Source organism: Thunnus thynnus, chromosome 17 (genome assembly GCF_963924715.1).
Source record: "Thunnus thynnus chromosome 17, fThuThy2.1, whole genome shotgun sequence".
NCBI classification, from domain to species: Eukaryota; Metazoa; Chordata; class Actinopteri; order Scombriformes; family Scombridae; genus Thunnus; species Thunnus thynnus.
The window spans coordinates 14991426-15010641 of NC_089533.1; the positions used below are offsets into that span (position 1 = coordinate 14991426).

At 41.0% G+C, this 19216-nt stretch overlaps 1 protein-coding gene across 3 annotated transcripts; it reads left to right on the forward strand.

Annotated features, from left to right (window-relative positions):
* Nucleotides 1–1115: 1115 nt before the first annotated feature.
* iqck (IQ motif containing K) lies at nucleotides 1116–18270 on the forward strand. Of its 3 annotated transcripts, none has more exons than XM_067615956.1 (10): nucleotides 1116–1828; nucleotides 1919–2046; nucleotides 2142–2292; nucleotides 2398–2495; nucleotides 3221–3273; nucleotides 3412–3489; nucleotides 3677–3761; nucleotides 10445–10556; nucleotides 14959–15090; nucleotides 15590–15929. In XM_067615956.1, exons 1-10 carry the CDS (start codon nucleotides 1777–1779, stop codon nucleotides 15751–15753), a joined length of 1053 nt encoding a protein of 350 aa, XP_067472057.1. In that variant the 5' UTR covers nucleotides 1116–1776; the 3' UTR covers nucleotides 15754–15929. The 3 variants fall into 3 exon arrangements, with proteins under 3 accessions (XP_067472057.1, XP_067472058.1, XP_067472059.1); XM_067615957.1 differs by lacking the exon at nucleotides 15590–15929 and adding an exon at nucleotides 16510–18270 and having other exon boundaries at nucleotides 1118–1828; XM_067615958.1 differs by lacking the exon at nucleotides 15590–15929 and adding an exon at nucleotides 16588–18270 and having other exon boundaries at nucleotides 1121–1828.
* The last annotated feature ends 946 nt before the right edge of the window (nucleotides 18271–19216 follow it).

Consider the following 19216-nt stretch of genomic DNA (forward strand, 5'->3'; position numbering starts at 1 on the left):
CTATTTTTGTTCAGTCATGAGATGACTTAACTGCTTTGGAATATATTCCAATAAAGACTTTAATTTTGAATAACTGTCTGAATAACATAATCATGGTTAAAGAGTATGATCTGCATCTACATGTGCATTTTTTTTGTTTTTGAATATTTGTAGGAAAAAGACTATTTACAATTCAGTAGTTTGTTTTTTTGGGTTGGTTGGTTTTGGTTGATCATTAACACCATTTACTTAGAGCCAATAATAATAGATCTGAAATTGTATCAGAAATGAACACATAAGTAATGAAATCACATTTTGATGAAAAACAAAAATACAAGATGCCAAACACCTTTATAGATACCTTATATTGATTTTTAATCTACTCCTGAAAACATACAAAACATTATGTTGGATTATGGTGGTTGTCATGTATCCATAATGTGAATTGGTGAAAATCACCTTAACAACACTTCAATTTGGAAAGATTGTAGATTTGATTTATTGATTGGTACAGTGTGCAGTTCTAAACATTAAAGATGCACTGCACCGGAGTTAGCTCGAAGCTAATTTGCATCCGTTGTCCCCCACAAAACATACAACAGCCCAACAACAAATGGTACAAAGCAAAAACGAAAACACACAACACTCCATACAAAATACAAAGCTACACAGAACAGCACATCACATACACCCACAATGTCAATTAGAAATTAATAATGTGAACTTGCCAAATTAAAAGCAAGACTACCTGTGCTAATGAGAAGACCATAAATGGAGTTTAGACTCAGTGGTCACACAGCTGATAGCTTTAGCTTTAGTATTTGTTTAATTTGGCCTTGAATTCATTGACTGAACTTCATATCATCAGATAGGGCATTCCACTGAGTTGTGGCTTTCACAGAGAAAGCTGACACCCCAAATGCAGTGCGACGAAATGGTATGGTACAATCTTGTATAGAGGATATTCTGGAGTCTGTAATTAACAAATTATGTACAACTTTACTTCCCCTAGTTCACACATTAATTTGAAATATTTTTAAATTTCACTCATCAAACTAAGGTGTTATTAAAATATATAAGAAACCCCATTAAAAACATCCACAGTAGAGTTAATCAGGGCAAAGCAAGTAGATTTACAAACTTAATTGAGAAAATATGTTCAAGCGTCTAGAAACTTACCCTTTAAGACAAATAAACAAAACAGAGAAGATGAAATCAAGACACAAAACCAAGAGTTTATTTTGGTATAACTAGGATAATATAGTATGTCTGTCTGTTTTTGTTTGAACTTTTTTCAGTTTATTTCTACAGTAGACTTCACCTCCAAATCTTGAAGGGTTAAACATACAGTATCATTGGGTACCCTCTAGCGGCTAATATGAGCACTATGGCATTAAAATGAAATGCTACAGTGTATTTTTAACAATCAAAGGAGCTGAAGTGACAAAAATACGTCATTGCCTGTTGTGAGCACGGATGTACACGAGGTCATCTGAGATTCATTTCTTTTTAAGTTCATTAGTTTGTAACGCTTTGTAGCTCAAATATGCAACTATGATATCATGAAGCGTAACACTCGGTTCATAAGAAGAGGGTTAGCTGGTTTAGGGAACAAGTTTTTGGTTATTCCTCTGTTTTTGAAGACCAGTTTGCCCTCTAAGTGTCGTCCAGTGCTTCTCTGTCGAACTTACCGTCCAAGGTTTTTGCAGTCCTAACTGTGTTGAGACCGGAAGTCATGTGCTTACTTCCTTGGCAACCGGGAGTCCCTGGCAACCGCAGAACAAAACAGGCAAAATAATGGCGAAGATAATCGATGCCAAAAAATCACTTTGGCAACAAGTGTGTGAAGGTAAGATGATCATTTTCCGTTTGCTAAGGTGTTTGTGAAATGTAAAAGGTTAGATATAAAAGCTGTTTCTTTGCTTAATGTATTTTGGAGAGTATGAAGCTGAGCAGCCCAGTCCTCCCAATGCTGTGTGGACAGATACCAGCTCAGACAGCACTCAGCTCTCCCAGTACAGCGCCAGTACACACTCCCCTGTCTTCTATGGACACACCACAACCAAGGTCAGCTGTACAAATATCCCTGTCTGCCACATTAGTCTGGTTCATGTCACTCCAGCATCCTCTGAAGTAATTATGGCAATCACCGATTCCATTAGATGTTTGTGGATGATGATCCCCTGAAAGACTTTGACCCTCTTCTGTGCCACCCTGCTCTCACTGGATACTCTGTGTTAGGAAAAGCTCCACCTTCAAGCCAGAAAACCCTATCAACAACGGACACTACATCGCCTCCACAACTCCATCAACGTAAGATGAATGGACTTTGGTTTGCAGGGTTAAGCTGTGTGCAAATGTCTCTGCCATTCTGGTCCATATATTGTGTATGTGTGTGTGTGTTTGTGTGTGTGTCAGGTCCTGTCACACAGTTCGTGGAACAGAGAGTGTTTCCAGTGTTGTTGCCTGGATTGGAGGCTTTACTGAAAGAAGCCCAAAAACAGGGCTGTTTCCAGGTCAGAATTTCATCTGATAAATATGTAACTAATAAACAAACAACAGGCAACCCATATTGCTAAATTTTAAATTAATCTGAAGTAATTTGTGTGTTTGGTTGCACTGTTTGTAATGGTAAAAATAGTAAAATATACCATGCCAAACCACATCAAAGTCTACAGACTGTCTGAAGTGGAATTTATTATTATTATTAGTACATTATTCAAGTATTGTGATTTAAAACAGTTTTTAGGTACTTTGCAGTTACGTTTCCATTTTCTGCTACTTTTTACTTAAAACTATTCACTACATTTTAGATTTTTTTTATAGCTGTAATCACTGTATACTTTGTAGATTAAGAATTCACCCACAAAACATATAATCAGCCTATAAAATATGGTTCATTGTTATAGATTCAATACGCTTTAGTATATGAGGTAATTTAAACTCACTTCATCTTGATCAGCCACAACAGTAAAATGGTACTTACACATTACTGCATCAGTAATAATAATGAATTGATATAATCTATAACAATATAACATTGACAAGGGTCATTTTTGACATAATGTTAGTTTTATTATTTTAAATACATATTGTAAATTTTGTGCTGTTACTTTGAATGCAAGACTTTTACATGTAATGGAGTGTGTTTACATTGTGGTAATGTTAAATTTTATGATCAGAATACTTTTTTCCATCACTGCATTTTGCATCACATCGATTGTTTTCTTTTGTGTTTCAGAGGAAAACAACAGCATTTAATCCATGTGACTTTCTAACTGAGTGGCTCTACAAGTAAGAGCCCATCCACTTACTGTATACACATCTATTTTCACTCTATAACACTCACGTCACCTCATCCCATGAATTCTCTTAAATGTCTCTATGTGTGAGAAGTATATGTGTGTGTCATGTGTCCTCCTCTCTTCTCAGCCATAACCCCCGCAGGCAAGGACAGGTCCCATTGAACTTCCATAACATCCACTTTGTCAAGGACTGGCTCAGCATGCAGTGAGTGTCTCTTCAGTTTGTCACCTGTCACACATACAAGACTTTGGCATTCATGAGTTTCACAGTGACCAGTTCTGCATAAAAGCACATTAATTAAAACATTAATTTCAAGGAAAATAATTATGAAAAAAAAATAAATTTACTGTCTTGTCTCTCTTCCTTTTTTTCTCTCTCTCCCTATCTTCAGTCCTAGGCCTCCCATCCCTCTGTTTCTGCTGCTGAGAGAGGATCAGGCTGCTCTGCTCATCCAGGCTTTCTGGAGGGGATACAAGGTACGCTGGACAAAACTAACAGGCAAAATGGTGTTTACAGGCTGTATGTCCAATTGTATATCAAAGCACTAAAGCATAGCTAGGACTGGGAATGCAGATAGACATAGTTAGAAGAAATGACAGGTGGCTTACACAGGCCTAAAAAAGCACGAGAAGTTTGGAAAATCTCAGAAGATCCAGGAATTACGATAATAAAATACAGGGGGAAAATACTCTGAATTCATATTACGCTTTAGCTGTGTACTCACTACAACTTCTGCATAGTGATATTGCCTGGGTTAGTCCGGCTGGCCAACTCCAATTACCACTTCCAGTTACAGTGTGGAAAAAATTGGAATTTTGAAGTCGAAAGCGTGAAGGAACCCTGCAGTTACCCCACACACAGTGAGCCTGCCTGCCTGTGTGTGTGTGTGTGTGTGTGTGTGTGTATGTATGTGTATGTGTATGTGTGTGTGTATGTGTCCGTTATGATACAATACGCACCCTGCTGTGAGTGCATTGGCCCACAGTGCAATCTTGTTGTATAATCCCATCCTGCTGAAAAGCCCCCCTTATCCACAGGGACTGCAATTTCATTCAGCAGTTTGATTATGTCATCAGTGATGCCGAGCTTAATTCCTTCCTGTGTGGGCTTCGTGATATAAATAGGCACTACCAGAGGCAAACAGCAGCAATTTCCCCACGATCACACACTCTCATTCTGCTTCACACACAGATAAATCTCCTATGGTGTAAGGATGTAAGCAGAGGTCATGTTTTTGTTTGTCACTCCAGAAGCTCTTATGTTTTTTTTGTTTCTTGTCCTTCCCTGCTTGGGAGAGGATTCAGTTTCAGTTTTGCTGCACAAACCATTGAGAGGAAATGATGCCAGCTGTGCTGTCACGTACATCACATTCTGTTTGAACGATCTGAAAATCTATGTTTGCACATGCATGTACGTGGGCATGTAGATGAATGTAAGGGGTTATGCATGAAAAGATTTACTTAAAGGTATACTATGCAGGATTGTCAGTTAGCATTTGTAAACGCACAGCATTCAAAGTTGGCGAGAGAAAGAGAAGCGAGCTAGAGAGAGGGAGCAGTGGTGGTCGAGTGAACTAGAGAGTGAAAGAAGAGAGCGAGCGGCGCTGGCGAGAACAAAGTCATGAATCAGACAAATAAAATACTGATTGTTTCACGGCGGTTACGTTCTAAAGCACAAATAAACACGCCCGCACCTCCGCACAACCTGCAGGAAAGTGCTGTATCGTCGAATTTTGTGTAAATGCAGAGCTTCATCCTGGCCACTGCGGCCTCTCTGCTCTGTGTTTGTGTAGCTCAGCCCCACCCTCGGTCAAGCAGACACACAGACCTGCTGCTCTTTATACATCCATGATACAGAGACAGAGAGCAGAGCGGAACAGAGGAGAGCGACAGAGACAGTGATGTAACCTGGTCGCTATGCTACGAGTTCCGACCTCACACCCTGCGCACTGTTATTGGCTGGAGGCTACACACCCACTGCCCAAAGTTTGACGCCTAGAAATGTCTCGAACACAGAAAAATAATAAGAAAATAAAAAAATACAGGTAGAGGGCAGGGTCTCTGTAGATACATACACTACCACACACTTCTAATGGGTCATAAGTGATGATTAGGAGAGATTACTTTTATATGAGTCTATACATTGTTTTTTAGGGAAATCCTGCATAGTGTACCTTTAATGTGTGTGTACATGCTTTCAGATTTGGTCTACTATTGCACCAGCAGGGGGCAACACCTCCTCTTGTTTTCTGTTACAACACAAAATCGGATTAGCCTCTGCTCACATCAGGTGGCAGCAGTGAGTCAGCTGACTGTCACTCCTCACTGTGTTTACACTGAACTAAGAAAGGTTCAGTAGGGCCACTGATAGCACTGCAGCCTGCCACCCCAAGGGATTTAGAGGAAGAGAGACACATCCAGAAAGAGAAAAAAAGAGAAAGCAAAGAGAGAATGGGAGGATATAAGGATGAAGCTCAGGGCTATGTTTGGAGCATTTTTGGAAAGATAGAAGGGTGACAAAAGGGAGGAAAGAGACAAGACAAGCTGATTCTGTAAAGTGGCCTCGGATTAGGAATTGGGGAAGATGGAGGGAAATACATCTGTAAAGGGTAAGAATAGGCAGAGAGATGAAGGATGAAGCCTCTGAGAGGCTTGTGGGGGCTGTGAACACAGAACAATCAGGGTCTGAGGTTGAGGGTTGGCCTCTTAAAGACACAGAGGATCATAATTTATTAAAGACACACAGGGCAGAGATATTTTGGGTAGGCACTGAGCAAAGTCCTGACAGGCGTTCTGTAATGTGTCATGGCTGCTGTTACCTTGACTCAAGAAAAACAGCAGTAACAACACAGCGGGCAGCAGAGCACAGATGAGGACATTAGCACAAACGAAGTTATCTGTGAAGCACTGATGCACTGTAAAACTTCATTAGTTCCTGTTTGTATTTATGTGTTTTGCAAATAGAATTATCCCATTGTCATTCTGACAAAACTCTCATCAAGATATCATGCTTCATAGATTACATATCTAAGAGAACAATAACAAGATATATTTTACTAAAATCTGAGTGTGAGATTTTAATATAGAAATATTTTTTAAGGGTTTATGAGACTTATGATTATGGTATTTTGCTGTAGAAAAGTGCAAAATACAACATTTGATTCAATGAGGATTCCTCTATGTGACTTCTTAATGCTAAGATAATCATTTTTATATATATTTTATCCAAATTGTACGCCTTTTCATCAATATACTATTTTCTCTTCAACCGTCCATCCCCCTACAGCCTCTCTTTTCCCCTCACTCTTACACTCTCTTCTCTGTTATATAACCTGCCTGACGCAGCGCTGACTGCAGAGGGTGTGTGTGTGTGTGTGTGTTTATGTGTGTGTGTGTGTGTAAGAAAGACGGACAGACTGAAGACTGGAAAGCGGGGAAAGACAGTATTTTTGTCGATTGGAATTTTATCCCTCCATTATTAATCTCCATCAAAACATATTGAAGACTGAAGAAGAGCAGCAGTGGAGATACAGAAACACACTGTCACACACACACACACATCTATGACCCAGACAATGCGATTGTCTCTTGGTTCACTCACGTAGAACTATAAAGCGCTGCCAGGGCTAAACATATTACATAATCTTCTTTACGCTGTGTGCCTTAGCCCAACTCTAATCCATTCATCCATGCCTGCTACTGTAATGCACACATATGTACATGCACACACACACACACACACACATACACCACTAATCACTAAGACTTCTCAGACTCTCTCTGGTCTAGTCAGCTGAGTTGGAGTAATGTGGCTGCTGTGTAATAAATAGGCATTACAATTACTGTAGGCTGTCAATATCCGGGAGGGGAGGGGGGTTGTGGTCAGGTAGAGAAGTAGGCATAATCAGTTCCAGTGTCTCCATTTGCAGAAGCAGATTTATGCAATATACACACATTTTTTTAACTTAAATTCTTCAGTCATTTCCATGGTAATTTTGGTGCAGAGCCACAGCTGATAAGTCAATTAATCAATTAGTCGATCAACAAAAGATTCATCGGCAACTATTTTTATAATCAAATAATAATTTGGTCATTTCTTAAACAAATATGCCAAAAAAGTCTATTGGTTCAGCCGCTCAAATGTAATGTTATCTTTGTCATTTATAGTAAAATGGTTATTTTAGGATTGTTGCTCAGACAAAATAATACATTTAAAAACTTCAACTTTGACTGCAGGAAATAATAAAATGCATTTTTCACTGTTTTCTTACATTTTGTAAAAATAAAATCGGCATTCAAACTGTCAAACAAATATTAGATTTTAGTTAAACCTGCAGATGTAGATTTTCTCACCTAAATTGGATGCTCTTTTTCTTAGAGTAACTATGTTATATCTGTTAAAAAACATTTTTAAACATTTTTTTATTTTAATTAGGTAAGTAAATTCAAATAAGAATAGTAGCCCTGTTATGTTCCTGACATGTCTGAGGAAGTTCCTCTTGCATTAGTAGTCCCAGTTTTTGTCAAAAAGTGGGGCACAGTGAGTGGTATTCCACTTGACATAACCTAGAGCTGGTTGAAAGAATCACACACACACACACACACACACAAAGAGAGAGAGAGAGAGAGAGAGAGCTGTATAGTCAACAGCAGAAGTAGGTCTGTGATTCCAACTGAATGATCTGAGGGCCACGACAGATGAATGGTTTGAATGGAGGTCCAGTGTTTAGTCGGTGAAGAGCCATGCAGTGACACTCATGCAGAAAATATGTCACAGGCACTCAGGACCTCCAGTAGCCAGTGGCGCTGCTTCAACCTCACTTCCCCCTCCTGAAGAGGGATTGTAGGGACAGGCTGAATGAATGAATGTGATGGACTGGTCACAGCATGAAAGGCCTACACCGGTAGTCCTGGGATATCCACTTTCCTCTGTAATACTGACAGTATTCTAGATCTTATTTACTTCTAAGTGGACAGTGGGGTCACAACGTAACCACTTACTGCGCTTGAGTCTACAGAGGCACAAATCAATTTACAGGTTGTTTGGATGGTTAAACTTTGATGAAAGCATTGCGCAACAAAGAGATGGGTGTGTGTGTGTGTGTGTGTGTGTGAAGGGTATAGAACAAGCTACGATGCCTGGGTCTTGTGCAGCCTGTCAGCACGGCTACAGCCGGTTCCTCCAAACAGAAGCCATTGTGCTGCTGCAGAGTGTGAGACTGGGAGAGGAATTCAGTCTCACAGGCAGCTTTGTACAAAAAGGAAGGCGGCTTAAGGCTGTGCATTGGGATTGAAGTGTGTGTGTGAGAGAGACAGAGAGAGAGAGAGAGAGAGAGAGAGAGAGAGAGGGTGAGGAGGGCATACTGTGTACAGTTTGTGTCACGTTGTGCTTGTATGAATTTTGTGGGTATGTGGTGAGTGTAAGGGGGTTCTGTTTGTGCTGCTGGTGATGTCGACTTTGAGAACAGATGCCAGTAGAGCTTAATAGGATTGAGATTCTCTTTTTAGTGTTTTGTGCTGCTGTTGAGTGTGTGTGATTTTGTTTTCCATATGCATGCGTGCACCCTCTCAATGCCTTGCTAATTCTTCTAATTGCTTTAATACCAACCTTAATGCATCCATCCATCCTCACAGCATGAGTAGAGTGACTCACGTGCACAGTGAAACAAACAGAGATTATACCAAAAAGATACTGTGTTAACAGATGGATTCAAACTAGGAAGAATAGATGACAAAAAACTGAATTTGGAGTCGTACATCAAGTTTAAATGTATAAACGCTCATAGAGAGCACGTATACACACACACACACACACACACACACACACACACAATGAGCCCTAGACAGGCTTCATGCATACAGTCAAAACAATACCTCACCCCCGCTAATCAGCAGTGCTGATGCACACAGACAGGCTTCAGAACACTCACGCACACACACTCAACTCAGCTTTTTGTCTCCTCACTATTACACATGAACTGTCAGCATCCTGTAGAAAGCTTGTATATTCACAAAGTCAGCTTTCCAGGAACTGAGAAAAACAGTTTTTGTCTTTGTATGTGTGTGTGACACACACATACAAGTGGACAGAAATGGAAAGTGACATAGAGTAGAAATGGCCACACAGACACAAAGCGATGGTGAGCAAACACGACAGACTCCAAACCACCACCACCACCCCCTCCACCCCCCCAACTGCCGCCCGCACCCACCCTCCCACCCCTCACCACCCCTACTGACCCTCAACCCTCATTTCCATTTCTATGGTTTGCTCCCATCAGCAGAGGGGCTGTTGCAGCACTGTGACACCCGGTGAATTAACTATCAGAGCTCACTAGTCATACCCGCTCCTCAACCCATTTGCCAGGCTGCATGTTATATAATAGACCCACTTTTGGAGAGGTAGGAAAACAGGATTGGAGAGAGGAGAAGTGGGAGAGAATATGGAGTAAAGAGGAGATTTATGGAGAGGGATGAAACATTGATGTGTTGGAGAATAAAGACATAATAAGATGTTGGCAGAAGAGACTGTTTCTCAGGGGAGTCGCACCTGGGTACTAAAGGAAAAGAGAGGAAAGACGGGAGATGACCAGAGACAAAGGAGGGAATAAAGGGAAGCAGGCCTAGTTAGTGGGAGAGGAGCAGTAGTAGTAGGAGGAGATAAAGAAGGGAAAGGAGAATAAGCTCTTAAGGGACATTTTGCTATTCATCTAAAACAGCAAGCCTGTTAAGCAATCTCTCAGGAAAGCCTGCAGCCCACACACGAACTCACAGCAACTACAAGGGGTGTCCTCCAAGAACAAAAGCACAACTCATGCTAACTACAGGCCGGACAGAGAGAAGAATCAAAGACAGCTTATTGACAATTAGGTTGCATTGATCCTCAGCAGAATTTGACTGATTTATTCATTCTGTTGCCAAGAGTGTGAACACACCCAAATGAGAGCATCCAAACCCACAGACACACACAGTTATAGAAGCACAATATATTATCTAAACATTATGAACGCTTACAATAGGATTTTGTAGACACCACTGGCCTGAGTATTGACTAGCATGCAACATAATTAAGTTATTGATAATGTTTGCTCATTTGAATTTATGCATGTGCTGCCTGCGCACGTGTGCTGTGTATGCGTGTGTGTGTGTGTGTGTTATAGATTAGGGCACGCTCAGATGTGCAGGAGCTGCGCCAGTGGCAGAAAAAACTGAGAGAGAACCGTGACATTGCCAAAACTGTCAAGCAATTCTGGGCCCGACAAGAGAGCAGAGGTGAGAACACACACACACACACACACACACACACACACACACACACACACTGACATGGTATCACTGAATGCCAGGCCCCAGGCTTGCTGGCAACACAATACCATTGATCTTGAATTTTCTCCTGTGGCCGACAACAGCTGCTGATATGCAGGCAGTAAGCCAACACGCGCACACACACACACACACACAGAAGCTAGAATGCATAGATATCAACCCATACAGCATTATACACACCAATATATAGTCACAGGCACATGCACGCAAACTGCAAAGATACAGTATGCATCCCAACGAGGCTTTGAAGTTGAAGCAGAGAGATGAGGAAAGTAGTGACACAGAGAGAATGAGGGCAGTGACAAAGATGGAGAGAGAAAGAAAAGCAGACAGTGGAAGAGAAAGAGAGAGAGAGAGAGAGTAGATGATAAGTGAAGGAGAGAAAGAAAATGTCTTCAGGGCTCAGGGTGTGTGTGTGTGAGAGAGAGAGAGATAGAGCAGAGGATGGGGGCTGGGGATACATGTGAAGAAAGAGACGAGAGGGGAGAGGGAGTGAGACGGAAACAGAGAGGTATATGATAAAATGTGTTTAAGCCTTTGAGTGTGTATGTGTGTGAACTGTGAGCACACACGAAGGACAGAGTAGAGCAGCTGAGAATGCAGGCTCATGTCCAGTATGACTGACATGGAATTGGAGCTCAAGGAGAGTGACAAAACTTTGTCCTTGGACACACACACACACACACACACACACACACACACACACACACACACACAACTCCCAATTAGAGGTACTTATGTAGCCGGAGGGTACATTGGGCTAATTGTGGTAGAAAAATAAAAAATACATTCACATTCTTTGGAGGACACACAAATAGGGTTACACATTGTTGCGATGCTGATATTGTTGTATATTTATTGTCCTAGTAGCTAGTGGCCTTCCAGCTACAACAGGACACACCTTTTGTTCACCTTTTCGTTTTGTTTCCCACCCTCGTGAGTCACCTTACCACCACGTGTTCCAATTGTATGCAATTGAGTGCATGAAAACTATTCCGCGAGTGGACAGAAAAGTCAAAATAGAGAGTTAAAAGTAATGGACAAATGGTTGAAATGTCCAGATTCTGCCTCCCTGAGAGGCAGTACTAAGCAAATTTGACTGAACCTACTGAAAAAAGAAAAACAGACAAGGATAAACTGTGCTTTTTTTAACCTGCAATAACTGATTTTTTGGGCCACTTAAGGGCAGAGGAAACAAGTTGTGAACATAACATTGACAAATTATCACCTTTTTAGTTGATATAAAAACTTGTTAGCAGACTGTTTCCTATAGACACATTTAGCAGATACAGAGCAACATAGCATTCATTTAGAGTCATGTTTATTCAAATCCTCAAATCCTTCTCATTTTAGCTTTGGTTTGCGCTTCAACAACTCCTGAGGGAAATATCTGTCTCTTTAGAAGTTAAATGCTCCACCATGTTTACCAGCTAGTCTCTAATTCTGTCTGTAGTTTGGTGCTAGACAGATATCGTACCAAAGATTTTTAGAGCTTTTTCGCTTAAAATAGCTGCCTGTTCTGCCCCAGTAACAACACAGTGAGAAACAGTAAAGTTACAGGCCAGAAACCTTAAATCAATGAGCTGAATGATGCTATAAAACTCTGTAGAACTGAGGGGAACTGCAGAGACGGATGGTTATTCTCTGTGGCTCTATTGGTGACCCCTTTCACATTCAAGTAGTCATGCAATCCATTGTTAATATAAAGATATTGATTATGGCCGCTTTGAATGAATGTGCATATAGATGATGACAAACACAAACCCCTCTCCAACTTTCACACCGAAACTGGTCGTTTTCGCCAGGCACACACAATGACCAGCACTATCATAAACGCAGGTCGTTTCCACGCTGACACATTCCACACAACAAAGGCGTTCACTGCAGCCGCGGCGCAGGCCGACGACCATTCATTCTTCCACTGGGGTGCCACAGCCACACTGTGCTGCTGCTGCTAACTGCTGCTACCTCTACTGCGCCACGACTGCTGACCTGACATTCTAGCAGGGGGCCTGGGGAGGTGTGTGTGTGTGTGTGTGTGTGTGTGTGTGTGTGTCTGTGTGTGTAAAAGAGTGTTTGTGAGTGTACAAGAGTGTTTGCCCAGACTGTTGTCCTCATCGGAGGCCATTTTATGACCTCTTCAACTGAATCTGACATGGATGAGAATGGAAGAGAAACAGAAATGTGTGAGATAGAAGCAGGCGTAGAGGGAGGGAGGGAGGGAGGAAGGGAGGGAGTGGAAGAGAGTGCTGCTGAAGTTGCAGTTGGTTTTGCCTGTTGTTGTTTTGGATGTAATGAAGCGCGCACCGCTCTCCGGCACTGAGATAAATGACCTACGTTGGGGACAGAGAGGCAGAGAGAGGGTGAGTTAGAAAGAGGAAGAAATTATTCAGGGAAGCCCCCTCCCTACTGTATACACGCTCTTTAAGTCGACCCAGCAACAGCTGCACTCATCTCGTTTGACCCGAGGAGACCAGCATGCGATACCTCTACTGCCATTTCACATTTCACAGTCTGAAATCAGAATTAGTCAGAGATGGAGAGGAAAAAAAAAAAAAAAAAGACAGAGCAAAATGAAGCAGAGAGCAGACACACACTGATACTGCAAGGTCAAAAGGTCACGGCTCATGGGACAGGTGCAGCTCTCAACAGCTCATGAATAATCACATGACTGTCCTTGACATGTTAGATGTTTACCATGAGAGCACCAAGTAGTCAACTAACTTTGAAAAAACATGTTTCCCCCTAATGGTATTAATAGTAATGACTACTTGTCAATGGTATCATGAGATGAAGCAGTTATATAAATGTGTACGTCATTACAGTTATTATTCCCAAGTCTGGCACAAGTTGCATTCTGCATTTTTAATGTCTTTTTCATTTATTATAAAGACCTCCATATCACATTTATAGAGGGCAGATTATTAAAAGTATCAGTCATGGTATCTCTAACAAGAAAATTATTTTTGGTACATGAGCTGCATTGCTACAGATGTTGACACGAAAGATGAAACTATGATCAAACTTTAATCAGCACTTTTTAACACTTCACTCACTGCCACAGTTACAGTCATTTGTGTGTAAATCAATCAAAACATCTTTCACCGCGACCGGTTACAATCTGCTAGTGGCTTTTGTTGTAGTGTAAAAGGCCAAATATACAGTAGTGGTCTATTCAACATAGTATCACATCCATCCATGTCAAAGCCATTGCCTTTTCACTAGTAGACAACAAAAGGCCACTACAAAGGCCTTGCAGCTGGCACAGTGAGCAAGTGTCACTAACTGGCTGAATCATATGTTTAACAGGTTCCCTGTTTTTCAGCCTGGGTGTTATTAAAATGTGGGCAACTGGGCAATCATTCAGGCCTTTTAAGATAGGCTCACAATTTTTCAAGTCTGTCCTAAAACAATAATCAGGTGCCCAAATGAACATTTGTTGTTTTTGCTGTAATCATTCCTCCTGTTTATACCAAACATTAAAAGATCCCTTCATAATACACTTTCAGTGTAAGTGATGGGAGACAAAATCAGCTCTCCTTTTGTTCAAAAATGTATTTAAAAGTTTATTTGAAGCTAATATGAGGCTCCAGCCATCCAAATTAGTCAAATCAAGTCAAAATATCTTAAAAAGTTACTGTCTTTTGGGAGCCAAATTCCCTCTTTTTTTCCCAATCCTTCCACTGCAGCTGAACAGGGAGACACTGTCCATCAAAACACAAAGAGAGATTTTTTTTACTAAAAAGACTGTAAGTGTGGAAGATGTCCTCTATATTTGACTAACTCAGACTGCTAAACTTTTAAATAGATTTTTGCTCAAAACGAGGACTGTGGATTTTGAACCCCATCACCTACATTGGAAGCGCTTTTGGATCTCTTAATTATCAGTATGAACAGGAGCAATGATTACAGCAAGAAAAGCCTGTTTCAATGTTCATATGGGCACCTTTAAAAAATTGTTAACCTATCTTTTAACATGCACCTATCAATACAGAAAGCTCATGGTATAATTACATATCTATGTAGTTTTGCATATAAAGAGGAGGATTGCAAAGATGTCTTTCTAAAAGGATTTATTGATATCTATCCATTTGTGCTTGAAAAATAAAAATGTACAAAATAAAGTCGAGAAAACCTGACAGAAAAAAAGCCTTGTGGGCATTTTAGTAGAACATTTATGGATCCATCTGATGATTCTGTGAGTTTTTTTTCATTTTTGCACAGCAGAATGGCATAATTCTCAAAAGTAAAGCTTATCATTGAGGTGCGCCATAAACATTTGTGACACTCTGCTAAAGAAACAATGAAACCTATTCATATTAAGGATGCAGGTCTTGTTTGTCTTCAGTGGGCTCGGCCATGGCAGATCTTCCAGAAAGCCCTCTGCCAGGCAACTCGGAGATATCCATCCAGGTGGTTTCTCCTACCCCTCAGAGCACCGTGGTCCACACTCCCACCAACCAGATGACCTCTGACAGCGGTGAGTGGCTGACCCCCTAGCCTCCACACTGCTACGCAGGTTGACCCGCAGCCTCCGCACCATCACTGACTCATTTCCTAGGAACTCACAACGTGACCTAATCTGCTGGTACTATTAACTGAAATCATTAGCTGTGTCTACAAACTTCTTTTGGTATTTCGAGGCTATTAAACTCTGTTAGGTTGATGTCAAACTGACCAAAGTGATCAGTCAAACAAGCCATTAAAAACGCCCTGTAACCAATTGGACATGGATTTATGGTCTGATATCCGTGTCTAATTAGTTGATTGGTTTCATTGCTTTCATTGCCTTTATGATGGATCACTTACCCTTATAGTACGGTCCACATATTATATTGTCGGGAGTGAAACCTCTTGCACACTTGTAACAGACTGTTACCTTTTAGCACCTCTAGCTGATGGCTCACTGGAAGATAACCAAATCATATCTCCTTGACTTGTCATTTCCTTTCTCCTGAGTAATACATATCACTCCACAGAGGAGGATGTATCGTTTCCATTCAAGCCAGGATTTGAGGCCAGAGAGAAAGGTGACTCGGTGGGCAGAGCAGCACATTTTATCCTGTTTATCAGGAAAGGAAATTACCCTGTCAGTGAAACAGAGGATAAAAACATAGTGTTTAAAAACATCACCGGTGGGTGATTGGCAACTATCTGACAGTGCATCAAAAAGGAATGTTAAATATCTAATATCCTCCTCAGATTTTTACAAGTGATAATAACACTGTTAAATATTTGCTTGAGTTTGTAGTCCGAACTTAAGCCTCAGTAAGGCAAGTAGGATATATTGTATACAATATTAAACAATAAGTATTTTAACATTATTATTTATTTAGCAGTTTATTTCTCAGGGATGATGCAAAAACATTGTAACAGGTTAAAACAACATGAAACAGATGTGTTGCATATAGGATTTCTAGCCGAGGCTAATTTGCGACCCCTGTCACTGGTTAGGCTTAGGCTTAGTATATGTATTTAATGGAAAAGCTGGTAATTGTCACAGATGAAAAAAGAAACATGTAATCTGCTTTTTCAGTATCTTGTGTGGGACTTTGTTTGTATATTTTGTACATTATGTATTTTATATTTGGATATTCACATCATTGTTAGAATATTTGTGTTTTTCTAATATAGTTCCTGCATGTTGTTCCTAATGGCTAGACATACTGCATCACGCATGCTGAGACCAGCACCTTGAGCTGTCTGTTTTTTTGCTGTGATCAAATATCATCTTAAATGTCACGGATCATGGAAAGTTCATGAAATTTGATTTGCAAAAATATTCAGGATAAAAAGGCTGCCTACTGCTCAGCAGACTGTAGTTTTTTGCTCTCCTTCATGCCAACTTAAAGGACTGTGCAGGTTAAAAGTGTCTTCTCCTGACTCTGTGTCAATTAAGCTGAGTGCACTTCTGGCATATTTCCACCACTCCTTGCTCCCTACGTACCTGTGAGGATACTTCTGGTTCCCTCTCCAGTGTCTCTGCAGAGCAGCAAGGCGATCTTGTGACGGACGGCTTTCCTGACCATCCCAGTCACTGATGTACAGCACCTCACAGTGAGGCATGAGGAGGGTCATGTATCTCCTTTTGCAGGTATGCGGATGCCTGGGAGACAGCTGCCACTGGGTGAGGCGATAAAACAGCCCATTTCATTCTGGGGACATCTGATAGTGCAGCCAGAGTCTGGCAGCACTGAGCCCGACTGAAACTGGATCACACGGCGGCAGGAGGGAGTTGGCACCAAGCTGTCAGAGCAAAGCCAGATAACAACTGGCTCTGGGCTGCGATTCCAGTCTGAAGGTGGAAGTGTAGAATACGACTGTGTTTACAGATTGACATCCTGGTGTTTGGACAGTAAAACTGGAACATTTTAGCCCTGTCCTAACATAGGAGGTGGAAGAAAATGTGGTCTAGGAAGACACTGATTCTAAAGAGGACATATCATGCACATTTCCATGTCTGTATTTTTAATCTGGAGCTCTAGTGGAATATCTTTGCATGATTTACAGTTAAAAACATTCCTTATTTATCTTTTACAGACCCTTTATGCAGCCCCTCAGTTCAGCCTCTGTCTGAAACAGGCAGTTTTAGCTCTGTTTAAGGCCCCCCTCCCAAGGAACCCACTCTGTTCTGATTGGTAAAACAGCAGGCTATTTGACCTTCATGAATGAAGGAAAAACATAGTGAAGTTTGCAGGGATTAAAGTTCTCATTGCTACGACGGATTTCCGTCATTTGGAGTCCATAGAGGCCATTTATGAGATCAGTGTAGATCCAAGAAAAAAAAGGTAGAGAGATAACTTCCCATTCATTCTCTATCTCGTTTGTGGACTTCGATGGTATAAAAAACAGTGAGAGCTGCATCCAACCAGATGTTCCTCTCAAATTGTCATACTCACTAGTTACCTTTAGCTCATAGTTCCGAGAGACAGATCAAACATCGGAATTTGACATGACAGAATAACAACAGTAAGATTCGTATTATAGTTGTTGGATGTTCAATCGGTGAAAATGAGTGAACAATAAATGATGGACAGATCAACCTGTTCTCATCCCAGGTCTTTAAATACCAACTCTTTGTCACACCCCTCTGGCATCTCATGCTGACGCAAAAGGTACCCCAAGGTGTCTCTATGGTGACACACCGGACTTTCAACTAAATCCAATGTAGACCCATCTGCAGCAATATTACACACTCAGAGAAACTGGTGTGGTCTGGTTAGGTTTAGGCACAAAAACCACTTGATTAATGTGAGAAATGTGAGAAAAAATGTTCATTTGTGAAGAAGAGATGTTCAATGTTCAATTTATGGAAATGTTCAACTTATGAGCTAAGTCTTTTTATCTACAGGGCCTGACTCTGGCCTCCAAGGTCTCATACAAAAACGTTTTAGCTTCACGGTGCCAGGCTGGGAGATAAGGTAAGCCTTGGATGCGTAACAACAGCTGCCCGCGTTATTTTCCAATTAGAGTTCATTCTGACACCATGTGTCCTTCTTTCTCCCCTTCCTGGTGGTGTGACCTGAGCAACTCTATAAGAAGTGATTGTTTTCCTGTTTGTGCTAAGTTTTTGGTATGACTGTATCCATGTGTACACTGTGCCAAAGGTTTCTATGACGTCAGATATTTGTTCTCAATAAACTTCATATATTCAAGTAAGCATCAACTGGAGCCTGTGGAGTCTCTTCAACAATTATTCAATGAATACAAGATTTTCCCTATCAATTAGGTTTAGGGAAAGATCGTGTTTTGGGTTAGAATTATCACTTTTGTCATCATGGCAACAGTAAACACCACGACAAAAAACTCTCTAGAGTCAAGGTTGTAAATGTGACATTTGCTGAAGCAAACAGTGGTCTCCTGCAGCTAAAGCCACTTTTTGCCATCCAACTATGTAGCCATCTACCCAACCCGCCTCTTCCTAAGAAGGAAAATTGTCACCTTTTATAGACGTCATCAGTCTTGTGGTGTCTAATAATGATGTGGATAGGCTTACATTGGAATTAGTTGAAAACCTGGTGCGTCTCATACAGGCGCTAAAGGGTGGACTGTGCGTTGGTATCAGACGCCAAGGGGCATAACAAAGCGTTGGTATTTGAGGCCATGGGAACGAGAACGGGCTGGACAGATAGATAATGGTTTGCTACACGTGGTAGCTGGCCAGCTAATGTTAGCCTTGCGCTTGGCAACTCTGTTTGCTAACTAATTAGCCATGCATTTTTTTTGTTAAACAACCAAGAGCCATTGTGTCAAATTGGCTCTACTTTGAAACTCACCCTCATTAATAGAACTGGTGTGTAGCAGGGATTAATATTTTTCCTGAAAATGAGACATTGTCTATCCGGGAACAGAAGCATACTATCCCAGGAATCCTGGGGACTGGACTTGTTTTTGAGGTACAACTTCAGCCACAGTTGAAATGCATTGGTCATATTTCAAGCAACACTAAATGCAACAAGGAGAAATATGCATAAACCCATGTGTTCCCAACCTGACTGCTGTAGTATATTACTTGGTGGTAATAATAATCAAGACAAAAGAACAGAATTCATATTAGTCAGCATTACAATGAACATAATACTGTATAAACTTTGCACACAGCTTGA

Coding starts and splice junctions, on each gene's coding strand:
- iqck (XM_067615956.1), top strand. CDS start 1,777: ATGGCGAAGATAATCGATGCCAAAAAATCACTTTGGCAACAAGTGTGT. Junction 2,047..2,141: donor ATGGACACACCACAACCAAG/GTCAGCTGTACA, acceptor CGATTCCATTAG/ATGTTTGTGGATGATGATCC. Junction 3,762..10,444: donor CTTTCTGGAGGGGATACAAG/GTACGCTGGACA, acceptor TGTGTGTTATAG/ATTAGGGCACGCTCAGATGT.